This window comes from Haemorhous mexicanus, chromosome 5, assembly GCF_027477595.1.
Source record: "Haemorhous mexicanus isolate bHaeMex1 chromosome 5, bHaeMex1.pri, whole genome shotgun sequence".
Lineage (NCBI taxonomy): Eukaryota > Metazoa > Chordata > Aves > Passeriformes > Fringillidae > Haemorhous > Haemorhous mexicanus.
Window position 1 is genome coordinate 3,556,131 of NC_082345.1, and position 18,612 is coordinate 3,574,742.

Below are 18,612 nucleotides of genomic sequence, written 5' to 3' on the forward strand. Positions count from 1 at the left end.
AAGTAATCATGAAAATCACCCAATTCCTGCTTTCCAGGGCAGTTATAAAGCTTGGCCAATGATGCCCTTTCCCCAGCTTGTACCCCCAAATTTGGGTAAATGCAAGCACATGAGGACTAAGAGCCATCCCAGCTAGGAGCCCTGCTCTCTGTGCTGCTTCCCAGGATGTGATTCACTGTGAGCTGCCAGGACCCATGAGAACAGGTAAACTCGGCACTCTGAAGGAAAACAGAGTATTTTACATTCAAATGTCTATTGGAGGAAGGGTTTATTTGTCCTTATGCTTTCTCTCTGATGTTAAAATATAGTTGTATTTGCTTAAAGAAAAAGGAAAAATTATTTTATTTATTAGCTAAAACTTGAAGATGTTCTGTTCATGCAACAGAAGATATGTGCACCTCTGAGTTAAATCACTTTTATCTGTCCTGTGTTAGTTTGAGATTGGCTTCTTTAGGCTTTGATGAAGAAACTAAGCTGAGTTACACTTTTGACCTCTCTGGTTGGTTTGCTCAAAGGAGGATCATTTTAGCTATCATGGATCAGAAAGCAGAAGTAGTTCTTGGCATGTTAAAAGTCACAGCAGTTTTCATCCCCAGTTGAATGTCTCTGAAAACAATGAAGTTTTTGTTCTCTGAGTTCTTATTTTAGGCTTACAATAGATTAAAAGTATATTTAATTTTAGGAAACAGCCTATTACTACTTAGATTTAAACTTCAGAGTTTTGTGTCTGAATCATGGTTGGTTTTTTTATTTTTTTAGGTAATCTTGGAATCTTTATTCATGCTGGTTATATACTATTGTGCTTCTGCTTTGTGATGTAGTAGTTCTCACATTCTACATTGAAGAGGCCAAATTTGAGTAGCTATAAGGACAGATGGAAGCAAATTGCAGAACCCATATCTCAGAAAATGCCATCAGAAACACTGAGAGCTCTGTTTAGAGAAGCTGACCTGGTGTTCCACTTCCTTGTAACTTGTGCATGATTTACATTTGCACGAGACAGATGTGGGATGCTTCCAGTTGTTGGTGGGAGCATTTTTGATCAGGTATTAGTGATCTTAATGAGCTCCACAAAAGGGAGAAGCTGAGCTGGGAAATCAGCAGACTTTGCTGTGGATAAAGTAGCAGGAGCATTGTAAAGCACTGTGAGTTTGGCTCTTCCTAATTCCCTTTCAAGGCTGTAATAGCTTTTGTGTGAAATGAGAGAAAACATAAAATATTGCCTGTGCCCCTGCCCCTTCTGGTGCATGGTTCCTACAGGGTACAATCTGCCTTAAGGACTAGGCTGCTTTTAGGTTCTCTTTTTTCTTTTGATTATAAATTCAACTTACTTTATTTTAAAACTTGTTTTTCTAACTTAAACCTAGTAGCATTGCTTATTTTTATAATTACCTTTATCTGAATTTCAACCAGAAATAGAAAGAAATAGCACAATCATTTGATAATGTTAACCTTAAAAAAAAAATCCCTGTCTTTATCTCCTTGTTGTTTTTTCACTTGTTGCCTAATTAAAGTATTGGATGGTTTTAACCAAATTATTTTCTCAATCTGTTATTTGAATTCTGCTGAAAATGTTAGCTTTCATGTGTGTTTAAACCTTTATCTTTAACATACAGATTGAGTTTAGCATACAGTATTGGATTCACATAATTTAATAGGTAATATAATTCTGGGGAAAAAAATCTCTTTCACCCCCAAGTGAACTAATTAAATAAACTACTTAACTTCCTAGTGTTGCTATGTTCAGAAACTGAATGTTTGTGTAGTTCTTTGATTTTTTGTTGTTGTTTTTTGGGTTTTTTTTAAATATTCTCTGATCCTATATGTAATATCTCAAAAGTGACAGGTGCCCTAAGAAATTGTAGTAGCAGTGTGTGGAATTCAAAGTGAGACTCTTACCAGTCTGCTAATGACAGTGGAGGAGCACAGGGCTGTACTTGTAACTCAAGCTGATCTACTAAAAAAAAAAAATTAAAAATTAAAAAAAGAAAGACAGGCATGCCTGATGCAGACACGCAGGAGAAGGGATTTTTGAACCACATGGCTGACAAGGAGCAACAGCCTGGGAGAAGCAGCCCTGCTGGGAAGCTGCCTGAAGGTGAGAAGAAGCTGCACGAGGCCGTGTGCGTGCTGCTGGTGGAGCTGTGCGAGAGGTTCACCTTCTTCGGCATCGTGTGCAACATGATCCTCTTCTGCACTGCCAGGCTGGGCTACCCCAGCCACCAGGCAGCCATGGTCAACATGTGCTTCGTGGGCACCTCCACGCTCACCCCAGTGCTGGTGGGCTGGCTGGCAGAGTACCTGGTGGGGAGGACCAAGCTGGTGTGCATCTGCATGTTCCTGCACTTCCTAGGTGGGTGACAGCGCCGTGCTTCACTGGCTCTCTGGTAGAGATGTGCTCTTGAGCAGGGTGTTTGGCATCTCCACTAACAGCTGATTACTCAGCTCCTCCTCTGCAAAATGCACTGCAGTGTTGGCACCTTTGCAGCTTTCAGTGAGACAAAGCAGGGTTTGTGTGTGCATCTTGTGTAGCTTGGCCCCTCTGAAGTGGGTCAGCTGCTGACAGCATGGATGCTTGACTCTTAAAGTTGGTCCCTAAGGTTATCAGTGTTTGTCACAAATTCCAGGCTTCAGTCAGAGAGCATTTAAGAACTGCTTCCCCCTGTTAGGAGTAAGATAATATGTAAAGGTGCAAAGGACTTTTGTATTTGGACAAGAGGAAAAGTATTTAAGAACACACCAGTATCCACAACCTTTCCCTTAAGCATCCTAATACCTGCACTGAGGGCCTGCCTGCTGTTGGCACATTCTGAACTTTCCCTGGGTATTATTTTGAGCACTTTTTACAGAAAAAGCACTGCTCAACCAAAATCCACCTGTTCTGTAGCAGGTAGGGCATCTCCCATGTGCTATTTTGGCCTCCTGCTGTAGGGCATCTCCCTGCACAACCTGCTGGTTACTCTGTCAAATTAAACCAGGTTGATAGAAAAGCTTCTTGCTTGGACCAGTTGTTGAGCAAGTCTGATTTCTACAGCAGCCAGACAGTTATTGTTATTTAGACATGCAACAAAGCAAGTAAAACAATATCAGAATATTCCTGAAATGTTCTTGAGCTGATTGCAAAGCCATTATTCAAGCAGTCTGGAACAATGCTTGCTGTTGTGTTCCACTGTTTCTCCTTTGGTGTTCTGGTTTAAATCTCTTTCTGCCACTTGTCCTTTCAGTGCTTTTCTTAAAGTATAAGATTGGAGACACAAACACAATTTGATGCATTTGGGTATTGCTGTAACCAGAACATTTCTTCCTTTGGAGATAAATTATTAAACATTTCTGATATGTTCAAGTTTAATGTGCAGTCATGGTAGTGGCCAATACTGGTGCTGTTGAAACAGCAATATATTTTAAGCTTTAAGTCCATTAAAACTTGAAAAATCTGACTAAATCTGAAAGACTTGCTTTGCAGACTAGAAGAGGCAAATGCAATTCATGGCAGTGCTTCTATAGCTAAATTCTCTGAAAATCATATTTTCTATGAAGCTGCCGCAGACAAAAAAGAATTTTCCCCACAAAAGTTATGAGAATTTATTTCTTAAATTATCATTCCTATTACAATTCTGGGATTTTTGAAGAAAAAAAAATCTGCAATCCACTGTTGGATGTTTTGTGGGGTTTTTTGATGAATTGGTTGTTCAGTTAATAGAAGAACCTGAATCCTTGCAAGCACTTCAGAGGAGGTTTGGTTTGTAACTTGTGCCTGCATTTACATTTGCACAAGACAGATGTGGAATGCTTCCAGTTGTTGGTGGGAGCATCTTTGATCAGCTTTTAGTGGTCTTGTGATGTGATCTTGAGTGGTATTGCTTTACATAGCAACATCCAAAAATGTTCTGCCTCTCTACAGAATCCTGCACTTTTCTGTTGCTTGTCCTTGATTTTCCATTTGTCTTTTCATACCTGCATAGAACATACCTACTCTAAAAAACACAAGTCTTATTGCTCTGGTTCCAGTTCCTTTCCAATGACCATTTCCTTTCCATTCCAGGCACAGCCCTGCTGCCTGTGGTCTCATTCCCCTTCGAAGACGTTCACATTGACAGACGGCACGTCCTCCTCACCCTGCCCAAAAGGGAGCAGAAAATTGTCTTCTACTTTGCACTCCTCACAGCCAGCCTGGGAATTGGAGGCATAAGAGCCATTGTGTGCCCTCTGAGTGCCTACAGCCTCGAGGACTGTGGGCCAAAGGAGCTGCTTTCATTTTTCAACTGGTTGGTAATTTAATGTTGCTAAATATCTGTCAGGAGTGATAGACAATTGCCTTGAAATTCAAAGTGTGCATGGTGGGTTTCATGGCTTGTTTTTAATGGCAAAACTTTTGAGATTTTTGGAACAGTTTCCAAGATTTAAAACACTTTCTGACTTCTTCCTTTTGCTCATAGATGATAATCTATTTTGGCCACCTACAGAAGTGCTCAGTTTTCAGGATTAAACAACTTGCCCAAATACTCAAAAGACTTGCTAACCTTTTTGCTGTTGGAACATCATGCTCCATTTGGTTTTCTGCCTTTAGGATATTTTATTGCTGCCCTCTAACAGTGGCAACATTCAATGATATATTGAGATGTACATCAGGGTAAATTTTTAGCAGTAGACTACTGGTTTGCTGGAAGTCAGGGTTGTGAGTTGTCTCAAACTAAACTCAGTGGTAGGGATCTGCTGCTTATTTGTTTATTTCAGCTTTGTTGCTGAGAAGTTCTGGCATCTGATAAACAGCCTGGAATTTGTATTTTGGTTTTTTTTTTAATTCTTTAGGAAAAATTGCTCTTAAAATAGTTCTTAAAAATCAGGGTTTGGATTTTAATTTTTTTTTATTAATTATCTCTTTCTCCATGCATCAGGAAGGTAATTTTTGATGGTTTGTTTGCCCTTATTTTCCCCTTCTGTAGCCCTATAGAGTGTGCTGTATTTTCTGGTTAAGCCATGCAGTGGGACTCCCCATATTTCTGCTTGAAGCCAGTGTGAAAGAAAGCCCTGAACTGCCCTCTTTTTTTCTCCTTTACATGCATGGTTATTAAAATAAAAACTGAGCACATTTGCATATTTACAATGCAATGCTGAAGAATCAATGAAGATCTTGGTGAATCCAATCTCTCCTCCTTTGGGGATGGCTTTCCTGGCTATTTTCCACCAATTATGTTAATATCAAGGAGTTTTGAATTTAATCCAAACTTCAGTGAATAAAGCAGCTTTACCAAAGGTGGATGAGACTGTTTAGTTCCTTAGAGCTGATTCTGCCTCCTTGACCTGCCCATAGCAGAGAAGAGGGGAAAAAAAAATCCTTCCTTTTTAGTCTATTCTGAGTTTTAATCCTTAATTAGCAACATCATTTTGATTAAATAAGACTCTGGGGGATTAAGACTGGAGAGCAATCAGTTGTTCTGAAGGATAGCTCTGGAGAGTTTATTGTACTGTGGTCTTAGCCATTCAGAATTGTGTTTAATCAAAGTGACATTTCTCAGTGTTGATTACAAAGGAGATATAATACGAATAAAAAGTTCCTTGGGGAATCCAAATGGGTCAGTTCTTGGAACTTTGGAAATATCAAGAAAGGTACATCAAAAAAACTTAATTTTTGTACTGGCAGCCAAGGAGGGGCTTTGGAATACAATCTCAGAATTTAGAAAAATGAGGGGTTCATTCTAAGCATTTTTAATCTCAATAAACCCTTCAGAATATATTCACTTTTTCTTGGTAGCCTGTTCTCTCTTGTTGCATGTTTGTCATGGGACTGAATTTTACAATTATATAAAGTGGGATGTCATACTCTTGATGAGTTTGAGTCTGGTCTTATCCAAGTTCTGTTTAAAAAATCAGAATTATTGAATTAAAGATTGGGTTAAAAGTCCTGGTAGTTACCTGTTTTCTAATTCAATCCTTCAAGAAGATTGCCTGGCACATCTTATGCTTGGTTCTAAGCTGCAGTATGTACTGTGGCTCTGACCTTATAAATAAATAGAATATCCAATTCTGAGTGAAGAAGTGACTTAGATTCTGTTGGATTAAATTTTTCTAGGTCCTCCTGCATTTCCAGGGTTTCCAGGCTTCCAAGTTCTGTTTTGCAGGAAGATAACTGTGTTCTGTCTGTGGGGACAGAGGATGAGAGCCAAGGGTACAGTGAGAATGGGCAGAGCTCTACCTTGTCTTACAGACTTGTAAAAAACTGCAGAGAATGTGAGACCAATGGTGTTTTCCACCCTCACTCTCTGGTTGTTTCCCACATATTGCAGATCAATTTCTGCCGTTTCCTCAATACACTTTATTTTGACTTTTTAAAAATTTTTTTTTACCTGTTTAGGATTTTTTCCCCACTTTGTTTTTGCAGAGAACTCCACAGTGATTCTGAGAAAACAGACCCCCTCCTACCAAGCTGTATAAACACAAACAATACTTTTCAATAAGAACCACCTGGATGTTACTTTAAAGTTTTCACCACAAATGCATTTCTGTAAAATGTTTTAAGAAGAGTATGAGGTTTATGTGGGCTTGTAGAATTCAAGTTTGTGTCTGGGATGCAGTCTTGAAATGAACTCCCCAAGTTGGCTTTTGGCTCTCATTGTGAAGAGGCCTTTCAGGAAGGAGCTCTTCCCTGCAAAACTAGACAGAATATTCAGCTTGATGTATCTAACTAATCTTCCATGCCCTGTGATGGGCTCTGAGACTCTTGATGTAATAAAGGCCCAAAAACTGATCTGCTGCTGTCAGTAAAATATGAGCACAGCCCAGAATTCTGGAATGGGTGTTGAGGTTCATCTTTCTTGTTTTGGCTATAGGGATTGCTGAACACATTGATTGGGGTTTTTTTTATTCTCTGTTTTGTAAAAGGACAGGAAGTTTACATTTCTGTCATAAAGTATGTTGCTATGCAGCAGTGAAAAATGAAAGTGCTCTCCTGTTTTTCCTGCTCAGGGTTTTCTTTGGATGCTCCTATTTCCAGCCAAACATTCATAGAGTCATGAAAAATGTCAGGACCTTGGGTAGCTCAGGCACAACTCTTTAAAAAGTTTGGAAAACAGCCACTGAAGCTTCTGACTTAATAATTGTCAGTTAAGAATTGATTCAAAACTTTTACACAAGTTCTAGCCAAGTGAGTCATGTAATTACATTTTTTAAAAAGCTTTAGTTGGATGGGTCAATATTTTTATGTACAAAAATCCCTCCAACTGTATCATCATCGAGTAACATAATTCCAAATCTTTTGTCACTGAGAAGATAATTCTAGATTCATTAGCCCAAATGCTCAAGTTCAAACAGCATGCATGATGCAGAAGTGGCACTGAACAAGAAAATGAGCTTTTCTTCTTCCAGTAATATGTATTAAGCTTTATAATTGTGTATTTCACCTTCAAATGAAACCTGCTATGGCTCCAGCAAAGGCAGAGGAATCTCTTCTTGCAGTTCCTTCCAGACTGTAATCTTTGACACACTGGGACAGCCCTGCCCAATAATTGTGCTCTTTTCAGGGGTTCCAAACTGCAGTAGGCCTGCCACTTGTGGTATGCCATCTGCTTCCAGCAGTGTGTGATTTATCCTTTGGACACCTTCTGTGATTAGGAGGGGCTCAGTACTTGCCTGGGAAGCACCTCTACTACAAATTACAGACTCAGAAAATTATGGTGGGGAAAGTCCTTATCAAGATATTCCAGAAGCCAACAAAAATTCAAGCTGAGCCTTGCAACTAATAACTGATAAATCAAATTTTAATAATTCTTGCATTTTTTAACAGTTAATATTTCTTAACCAAAGGGTGGTGGCATTAAGACATTTCTCTCTTAATCTTGAAGCACATGATTGGATGATATTTCACACGCAAAGCTTGTTACCAGATATTAAATGTGTAAATGGTAAATGTTGATGTATTTAATTAATGTCACCCACAAGAATATTTCCAGTACCAGACTGATAATTTGTTCAGCTCTGCTGCCTTAGTACACTTACTTTAATCATATACCTCTTGGAGCTGAGACATTTGAGTGAAAATCTGTTTTAATTGCTGTGCTAATGTGTGCATGGTACTGATGCTGTCCATGATTACTACACTTAACCATGCCTTTAATTGGATGTTTTAATCTTCTGCAAAAGCATTTATATTATTCAGCCTCTCCACTTTTCTCTCTCTTGTCTGTGTGTTCCAGGTTTCACTGGCTGGTTAACTTGAATTCAGCAGTGGTTTTTGTCAGCATTTCTTACATCCAGCAGTCTGTGGCCAAGAACCTTGGCTTTCTTATCCCTTTTGTGTCTGGGCTTATGGCAATGATCACAATTCATATGGTTCGGGGTGAAATGATCTACAAACCCAAAGCAGGTAAGGGGCAGCTCTAAGGAAACATCTTCAGAGACTACTTTCACAGAAGAAATAGATTTGCTTGCCTAAACTATTTCTTCTACAACTCTGCCTTGTTTGGTGGTAGATCCTTGGGGTTTAGCCCTCCAAAATCTGGCTGTGAGAAATTCTGTCCATCCTCTGGAGAGTTGGGGTAGGCTGTAAAGGTGGGAAGCAGTCTCTGGTAAACTCATGGTTGTTTTCTGCCATGTCAGGGCATGTGTCACAGTGTTTCTATGCAGGAGGAGGTGTAGCATGCCAGCTGCTGGTGGAATTTATCTTGTCATGTTTCATTCAGCCTTTTGTCTGCCCAACCCCTCACATTCCAAAGGAAAGGAGAAGGCCATGACCATCTTGGAGACCAGGTCAGATGAGCCAGGACACAGCTGAGCTGCTGCTTTACTGACTCTGCTGGGCTCCTCATGGGGCACTCAGTGCATCTTCTGATTTCCAGCCTGACTGGGTTCAAACCCTTGCAGAGCAGTAGCAGCCCATTACTGCTGCATGTTCCCTTTTTGTGTATTTCCAATCTCCAGTGCAAAGCAAAATCACATTTCTCTGACTTAAAACATCTCATTACAAGCTCTGCCAATGAATTGAGCTAGTACCAAATTTCCTGTTATCTTTTATTTACTTTTCTCACTAACTCTGCTTTGAGAGTCCCACTTATTTTGAGGTTAGTTTCTTAGTCAATTCACTCTGGAATTCTGTACTTTTTTTTCTTTTAGTCTTCAGATTTGCTCCTAAAATCTAGGTCTGAAACTTAACCATCACTTACAATGAGTGGTGAGAATAGTTACCAAGTACAGTCCTACAGAACAATAAATATTCTACCAACTCTCTATTTTCAGGTTTGGATATGCTATTTTAGATTTTATTTTATAGTGACAATAATTCCACACAGCCAGGGAGTTTTAAATATTAGTGTATCTTATAAAATGCCATTACTTAGTACTTTAAAGCAAGAACTTCCAGTAGGTGCCAATGGATATTTCTAGAAAACCATTTCCAGATCAGAGATAGTAGGGAGACATTTTCATTCTGCAATCTTAGTTCATTTTGGGTTTTGGAAAGTATTAATTTATAGATACTCAAATTATTGTACTGCTTTAGCACTCAGAAAAACACAGAAGTGCCACAACCCCCATTTGTATGGATGGCAATTTGCCAAAGGTAAATGAACCTGCATTTCCAAGCCTGGAGATAACAGTTTGTGCTCATTCTACTTTATTTCATCTGAGAAACAAGTTGGCAATTCCTGAACCCTGTAACCAGTCAATAAGTTTTAATATGCCAAGTACTAGACTGGAAACTCTTCTTTTGTCCTGCATGCTACTTGGAAGACCTGAGATGATAATTCTGGCCTTGGAATTCATCCATGAAAATTCTCTTAATTCTTCAACTGTTTTTTAAAATTCTTTTCCTTCTCACTTCACTACTGCCCTTCCCTTGCTACTGGACTTCAGCAGGCATTCAGTAAATGGAAAGTAAGTATGAATTTCCTTTGGTTTTTACCTGCTCAACCAGAGAAACACATTGTGGTGTGGTAATAGAAGGAACTCTTCATGCCTGTTGGACAGGATTTCTTCTGTAACAATTGGGTTGTGAACCAACTGTGTTCAAAAGAGAATTTCTTTAAACAAATCCAGAGCTATTACCTTTCCCCTCCCTAGAAAGACCTAAAGGTGAATACACCAGCTTGTGCTTTTGTCTTGGCTGATGTGTTTTTATCTGCTGTCAAAATTAACATCAATGTTTAGACATGTCTAACTTCTCTGCTTGCTTGCAGACAGTTCCCTGCTGACAACTTTTGGGGTGATTTTTAGTGCCCTGAGGACGGGCTGTGCGCGCCACCGCTACCTCTGCCCAGCCGTGCCCACCTGGCTGGACCACGCCAAGGAAAACCACGGTGGCCACTACAGTGAGACCCAGGTGGAGGGCACAAAGTCACTGGCCAGACTCTTCCCCTTGTTCACTTTCCAGATTCTCTACAGAACGTGCATTATGCAGGTGGGTACACAGCTCTTAAACAAAAATCTTGGAACAGGCTCTGGTGTAGAGTTTAGCACCGTCTCTCTAGGTGCTTTTTTTTCTGGCTGTTGCTTTGCCAGCTGAGCAGCCTTGCAAAGTAGCTCTAATTGCCTAAGAATACACCTTGCTGTAGCCTCTGGTTCCCTCAAATAATGAGAATTGACTCGGTCAAGACTCATTAAGAAGTTTGTGTGAGTGTTTGCTGCTTCTTTCTTGGAACCTTTTTTCTGGCTGAACCACCTTGTGTGTGAGTCCTGCTCTCCCCGTGATGCTGTGACACAGTGACCAACACTGAGACTCAGGCTCAGTATTCTTGAGAAATGAAATTTTCCAATGTGTTCCCTCACTTTTGGGGGGAGGTAGCAAATCTTTATTTGCTGTTTTGGTTGCATATTTCTGCTCCAGTTTTGACAGGCTTGTGTGGCTGCTGTACCTGCAGTGGAAGTGGGTGGGTTTCCAGTCCTTTCACAGCCCCTCTGTCAGGTGTGTGTGATGCAAATGTAAATGTGTCAAGAAACTCCTTAAGCTGACACAATTCCTTCAGATTCCTTTCTGTCTGGATGATCCTGGAGTTGGAGGCAACTGAAATGATGAGTTTGAGCTGGCTCGTAAATTCATTTTTACTCCTTAGTGTTAAAATGCTGCTCAAGGAAATTCTTACAAATGTGTGCCATATACTGCTTCACTGACACTTCCTCATGCCATCACTCCATGTTCCATATCTGCCTCATTCTTTCTCCTCTTCATTCCCCAATTCTTCCCTTCCCCCCCAAAAAAGTTTTAGAATTGGAGAGATGGGGAAGATTTTGAGATGGAGAAGATCTTGAGATGGTCAGAGAATCCAAATTTATTGTGGAGTCCAAATGCTTATATAGTATTTTAGGAAGGCTAGTAATGTTTTACTACAATGACAGGGTTAGTCATCACATGAACAAGCATACATATTACAACATCTCTTGCTTGCAGATGTTGATGTAATTTTCTCTTTCTGTTAAGTCAGTCTGGTTTAATCCTCTTACAATGTTCAAAGCTGTTTGCTCTTGTCAAGACTTCCTGTTATCAAACCTCTTATGCTAACCAGGTCCAAAGTCCATCATCTGTCTTGTGTGTCCCAATACAAAAGCACAAAAAAATCCCAAGCAAACCAAAAAAAATTTCAAAACCAACAAACATACATAGATGACCAAGATTATGCACTAGTGACCACATGAAAATTAAAGAGATATTATCATTTATCAATGAATCATTTATCAAAGAAGTTAATCCTTTGGCAGAATTTCCAAGAAGTTTACGGCTCTTTCTCAAACTCAGAGATAGATCAGTCTCTTTTTTGTAAAGATTAATAGTATTTTCTTCATAATAAGTTAACAGCTTTCAGGGCCTGTAATTCATGTTGATGATATTTTAATTCCTATTCAGAAGTTAATTCTTATTTGCAATAGGCATTGGAAAGAAGGAACCAATGAAATTTGACTCAGTTCTAAACATACGTTGTTCTGTTACTGTTTATTCTCCCTTTTACAATTTATATTTCCTTTTGGAGGTGGAATGTAGGTGAAAAATATTTTTAAGGGCTAGAATTACTCAAGCATTTGAGTAATTCTTGAGCACTGAACAGACTCAAAGTGGATTGGGTTGACTCTAACAATTGATGAGAAACCCTACATGAGCTCAGTTAACAACTATACATTGATTTTCAGACAGCTATAAAGCAGCAATGTTCTCCCTGGGTTTGAAATCAGTGATGATATTGAGAGTGTGCAGGATGCTGCAGGAATCCAGAGCTCAGTAAAAACAGAGACAGAGTAAAGAAACCAGTCATGAGTTGTGTCATGACTGTACCCTGTGAATTGCTCAAGTTGGAATTTCCCAGTCTGTGTAAAATACAGTGGATTATGGCTCCCTGCTGCACATGAAATTAGTTAATCAAGCTTCCTCCAAAAAATCCCAAACAAACAAAAAACCCTGAAAAATGTGTAAATCTGCTGGTAGAAGCCATCAGGATTCTGATTTTACACTTTTTGATAAACTCAACAGCTCTCCTGTATAGCCTCACACAATCAGGAGGAATTATTTGCTTTTGTAGTGAGAGAGTCTTACAAATCTACTTAATTGTGTGCCCAGCTGACTGCCACTGGGTTCCTCATCCTCTTTTTCTCTTTGGTTTTCAGTCCCCCCAGGTAAAAGGAAATCCTCTGTGGGTGCCCTGACTGTGAGTTGCACTAAGCTGGTTCTAAGGCTGTACCCAAATCTTCATTCCCTGTAGCTTTTCAAGTGCTCCTACTTTTAGCACACAATCATAGGTCCAAAATCACCCTGGGCCTTGCAATTCTAAAATCAAATCACTCTGCATTTTGTTATTTTAAGATTCTGATCTGCTAAACACTGTCTGGGTGAAGTGACTGAAGTTTTGGGTGGAATTATTTAGTTTAGAGGCTGATGGCTCTAAATAGGGGGTGATCAAACAAACTTTTATACTGTTGCTTAATTTGTTAAATGTAGGAGAAAATCTCATAAAAGGGAAATGTTATGTTCTGGCAGAGAATGATCTTGTCATTATCTGAAAGGTTTCTTCATGAATGCTCATTCCTTTTTTGCCAGCAGGTATTTGTTTTAATGTGACTTCTTCAGAAGGAGAAATTTGGAGACGTTTCCAAATATACTGAAAATCTTATCCATGGATTGTGGTTTTATCCTTCAATACAGATTCCTTCAGGATATTATCTCCAAACCATGAATTCCAACCTGCACTTTGGTGGATTTGTCTTGCCAGTTGCAGCAATGAACGTGATAAGCATCGTGCCCCTACTGATTCTTGTTCCTATTTTGGAGTGCATTAACTCCTGGCTCTTTAGCTCCAAGGACACTGGACATTCCCCAACAATTTACATTGGTATGTAAAAAATACACGTTTATACAGCTTTAATGTGTTTTCTGGTTTTGAAAGAGAAATTTCAGTGTGATGGATGATCCCCGACAATTATATCCGACTATAAATGTTAAAATGAACTCAGAAGAATGTTTCAAAGGAATTCTTGGGAAAAAAAATAGTCCTGAAACACTTACTAGACAGTAAGAAAAAAGTATAGGTTTTGTGTAGGACAGGTTCCTCTAAAAAATAAAAATTTTGAGGCACACTCACTAATAACTAGGGGTCATCCAATGGAATTAGTCATCCTATGGAATTAGTGTTGGAGAGAAGAACTATTAACTACTTATGCCTAGAATTACTTTAACTTGGTTTTCTCCTCTGGGTTTTTTTATCCATTATCATTTGGAAAGCTAATTTACAATCCAAGTCTTTTTCAGAAATTCAAAATCCCTTCAGTTAGTTGCTCTCTGCTGCTGGAGAAATGTGTTGCCCAAAATGATGAGCTTGGATTCAGAGAACTCAGTTAGGAATCAAGGCTTTGTTTTTCTGTGGTTTTTATGCTGTTAGTGCATTATTGTTAGGACTGCAGCTCATGAGAGGGAAATTGTATTACCATTAGAACAGTTTCTTCCAGACTCTGCATCATAAATGAAATAAAATATCTAGTCTAATTCTGTATGTGCAGAATGGATGAGCAAAAGAAAATGTGCAGAATGCTATGCAAAACAAATGGGTGTGCATCACTGCCTGCTGCTCCCATTGAACAGGCTGAATAGTTCCCAGGTGGAAGGCTACTTGGAAAGGTACAGCCTTCCTCCCCAGCCCTATTTTCATTAGAATTAGCTTTCATTAGAATGTCTAATGTGAGGTAAATGTTCAAGTGTTTAGTATCTTCCTTGTTAAAATCCTTTTGTACCCCCAGTCACAGCAAGAAGAGATCTCCAAAGGTGAAGTGTTACCTCTTTTTACAGAAGTGGTAAAAGGGAGTCTTCCCTGTTGTAGATTGACACTTAGTCCAGAGAAATTCATAGCCCAGAAGCAATGACAACTTTAGTAAGAGTTGGGCTACCTTTTCTTGACACTGATGTAGTTCCTTTTATTTATTTGTTTTTCAGTTACCCCCAAACCTCTTATGTTCTAGGATCTGGAGGGATCCTCTGCAACACTCTTCAGATGTCAGCTCCATGTAGTACTTGCAGCAAAGCATCTTCCATTCTGTATTCACTTAAAGCTATTCCCTTTCCTAGATACTCTCATTAAACTTCCTGCATTTTTTAGCTTCCAGTCTGCATTGCAAACCTCAGATGAAAATATTTATAAACCACTATTTTCTCAGTGTGCTGCTATTAATTCAGTGCCCCATGGCAGGCAGCACAGTGAGTACTGACACACACAGAGGTATTAATCTGACTAAATTAGCCTAATTAAGAGTGTTATTAAGTTTTATACAAACCAGAAGCATATAACACAGCAGGTTGCAATTAGCCTAGTTTTTAAAATAACATCTGCATTAAAGCACAAAAAGCACATTCAGATAATCATTTTCCTTTAAACCATGGAAATTTCAAGTTAGTATTAATGCTCTATCCTGTTTTGTTGAACAGCAGTAGAATGTATGCAGTGGTTTGTTCTTAATAGGTTCATTTATCAAAATAGCCTCCTGTTAGGGGTGATAAACTACCTGAGGCATAAAAATACCTGGGAGTACAGGCAATGGCTTTAGATATCCAAGTGTATGACTGCACCTGCAAGTATGGTAGACCTCTAAGTGCCAATATTTTTGCCAACAGTTAATTAGGTTCTCAATTATTTTCAGCAACAAAATTGGAAGTATAAATAGGCAGTTGGTGTTAAGCCAGCCTATAACTATATTTTAATTCGACTCTTGTAAGAAGAAGAAGAAATTGAAATAGTTTTCTGGAAATTTTCAGCAGGTTAAGAATAGCAGTTTTCAAGGATGAACCACATAGGCAGCTGAAATACCTGGTTGCTCTGTATTAAGGGTCTACATAAAAACTGTAATCTGTTACTCTGTAGTTGTTGGTTTATTCATAAAGGTCCAATGCAGTTCCCAGATAATATAAAGAACCTTGTCCCAGAATCACCCCTAAATATCACTGAAACAACTTTTTCTCCTGTAAAACCAGAGCCTCAGACAAGTCATTCCAACCCTCTCATTTTAAAGAGGACTGAAGGGAGAAGAGTAAAGATGAAAACTGTACCTCCAAGGCTCCTGGTTTCTTCCTCTGCCTCTTAAAGTCTAGGGGGAAAAAAAAAAACTGAAATTTTTGGGCACCCAGAGGTTCTTTTTTCTGAAATGTATTGGCTTTTAGTAAAGGAAAATTCTTCAAGTTTGTTGCACTGTTAGGAATACTGAACTGCTGGAGATTTCTTCAGTACCAACATAATTTTTCACTAGGAGAACTCTTGCTTTGGATGACTACAAGAAGCTCCTTGAGGGCTTCATACCTGGCTTTGATAAGGTGCATTGGCCAGAAAATGCTGTTGAATTCCCTCCTGTCATCAATTTCCAAGCAATAATTTGTTGATATTCTCATCAAGCACTAGAGGAGCCTAAACAGCTTCCAAGGCTCAGGTTAGGCAGGGGGGGTAGGATATTTAAAGCTGTGAACATACAGGAAAAGTGTGCTGGAAGAAGGAAGGGTGTGAGAGTTTGGTGCTGAGGAAAGAAACACAGAGGCCTGCAAAAAAACACAGCAAGGATAAGGCCTCTTAGCTATTTGAGTTTTTTATTCTCTTCTAAAAAACACACTAAAAATAACAAAGTGTATATGTGTTATAAATATCATATGAAACAAAAGCTGTTGATGTCCAGTCTAATAAGTCCAGCAATTGCCACTCATGAAGGCTTGGTAAGAGAAACACAGTCTAAGCTTTTGAGCCAAAACAGCCAAAAGCCACCAAATTTTCCTCACATTATAGCTTAGAAATGCTGGCAAATCAGATTTTTAGTCAAAATGGGAGCTCAAACCATGAAAAGTTTAGATAATTCAAATTCAGAGACTTGGAAACCTTGCTTTCTTTGTATTTTTCTTTTCTGAGAAGATACAACCATTTCATGCTGCCAAGATCAAGAAATACAAAATAATATATTTTAATAGTATCCTCTATGCAATGGGTGAAGTGTGGGGTAGTTATAATACATCTGAGTTTTGGAAAAATTTCCTGCTGCTTCTTGGTTTTGTTCCTACCCTTTCTCTTGTATTATGTGGAAGGACATTTGCTTCTTCTTTTTCTCCCTCAATATTAAAAAAAAAAAAAGGCAAAAGTTATTCTTTGTGGCTTTAGTCTTCAGAGAAGTTTTTGCTCTCATTTATTCTGAGCTCTGAAATTGTGTGTTTGCTGAGCTGGGGTCCTTTTGCCACATATATACAGCAAGAACTCTTTATTCCTGTTGGGGTGTCCAGAAAAAATGATTTGGGGTGGGGGTAGGAGGCTTCTTCTGCATTTCTTAGGAGTTTGCTGCACTGTAAAGCCAGGATGGTCCTGCAAGTGTGGCTTGGTGAATGCTCTGTGCTCTTCACCCAGTTGTAGGTCACTTATCTGCTGCTCTTTCCGTGGTGGCTGCTGGCTTCTCCGAGATCCACCGCAAGCACTTCCCCCAGGTGGAGCAGACTCTGTCTGAGGAGTTTCTCCTGGTCTCCTCCATGCCTTGCTTCCACCTGGCTCCTCAGTACATCCTGCTTGGAGTGGCTGAAGCCTTGGTGACTCCCTCCTGTAAGTAAATTCAAATTGGCTAAAGGAAAGGTGTCCTGATTCTCAGAGAACTGTATCAGCTGCCTAAAAATAATTACTGTCATCTGATATTTTATCCCTGGCTCTATTCCATGGGCTTAATGAGCAGATCTGTGCTTTACCTGCTTCAGAGAATTTGTTTTGCTGGCTGTAGCTCAGGATGAGCAGTGATGTTCCAGATCCAGGGGAAGGGAGCACAGCCCAGTCGGGTCCCTGGGGAGCACAATCCCCTCTTTGGTCCTGGAGCTGAACCTGCTTCAGGCAGGGGCTGGACTGAGCTCCTGAAGCCCCTTCTGAGCTGGAGTGTCCTGTGATGATTTTGTTGAGATGGAATAAAAACACACCTGAGAGCTGAGTTGTGGTTGTACTCTGGGACCTCCTTAAAGGCCACAGTCAGAGCAAGGTGAAGCAATTTTGATTTTTGGGCCCAGCTAATGGAATTATTACTGTTTTTCACTGGCACAGAGCACATGTGGGCAGGTAAAAGGGGCAGGTTAACCTGGGGCAGGGTGTAGGCAGCTGCAAGGCTTTTGTTAGTGCTCCAATCAGGAGCCATGAGAACATGCCTCCCCAGATCCTCGTGTCTTAGCTTGTGACATGGAGCCAGAGACAAACACTCCTGTTTTTCAGAGCTCAGCTTGTGCCTGCCATCCACTCATTATGTAGTCATACCCTTGATTGTGAGTCTGAACCTTTTCTGCTTTCCATAATTTACTTTTCTGTGTCTACGCTGACATTTTTGAGCCTTGTTTTCTTCTGAGGAGCATGCAGAGTGCTTACCAGTGTTTTACCTTGCAGAGCTTTTAAAATAAAAAAAGAAAAAGTTAGTATTATAAAAATAATCTCAGCAACATTCACTTAGAGACACAGGTAAAGAAATTGACTGGCTGATCCCTGCAGGCATTTAATTCTCTGGGTTGAGTGTCTCTTGTTCCAGTACAACCCCAAAAATGTTCAGGTTTGTATTTAAGAGCAGGAAATAACTTCAGTGTCTCAGCTTCATTCTTACACTCTGAGACTACCAGAGCTGTGGGTCACAGTCTGTCATTAAAAAGGTAATTTTCCCTAGTTTTAAATACTTAGCACTTTCATAATGCCTCTTCATCTGATAGCTCTCAAGTACTTAACTGAGACAGGTTTCTAGGCAGGTAATTTGGTTTCTAGGTTACAGGCTAAGTGTAACTGAAAACTGTGACCTTCTCTGTTTAGCTTAACAAAAAAAAGGTTAGGAGGTGACTTGCTTACAGTCTTCTCATGCAAAAGCAGGAGAAGAATATTGCTGGTAGAATAAGGCCTTTCAATCTAGCACATTGGGACACAACTGGAGTCCAGTGACTGGAAGGTTACATTAGCCTTTAAAAAAGAAATAAAACTCATCTCAGGGGTTGTCTTTTTTTTTAAGACCTTTTTAAAGGATTGTGGTTATAATTTCTTAGGAAGAAAAGCTGTCCTTCCTCATTCAGATAGGGATTAAGCATCGTGCTTAGAGCTGCAGTGAGAGGTGTGACTTAAGAACCCAGCTCAATGGGAGAAAGTCTAAAGGCCTGCAGATAAAAAGCTAAAGGGAGGTGCCTAA

At 39.6% G+C, this 18,612-nt stretch overlaps 1 protein-coding gene across 1 annotated transcript in view; it reads left to right on the forward strand.

Annotated features, from left to right (window-relative positions):
• Nucleotides 1-1,643: 1,643 nt before the first annotated feature.
• SLC15A5 (solute carrier family 15 member 5) overlaps nt 1,644-18,612 on the forward strand; it is a 29,804-nt gene continuing 12,835 nt past the window's right edge. The window contains exons 1-6 of the mRNA XM_059847851.1: nt 1,644-2,353; nt 4,043-4,265; nt 8,190-8,359; nt 10,167-10,387; nt 13,115-13,301; nt 16,830-17,018. Of these exons, the coding sequence (XP_059703834.1) occupies nt 1,999-2,353; nt 4,043-4,265; nt 8,190-8,359; nt 10,167-10,387; nt 13,115-13,301; nt 16,830-17,018 (1,345 nt within the window). The 5' untranslated portion in view covers nt 1,644-1,998. The remainder of the gene's footprint in view (nt 2,354-4,042; nt 4,266-8,189; nt 8,360-10,166; nt 10,388-13,114; nt 13,302-16,829; nt 17,019-18,612) is intronic.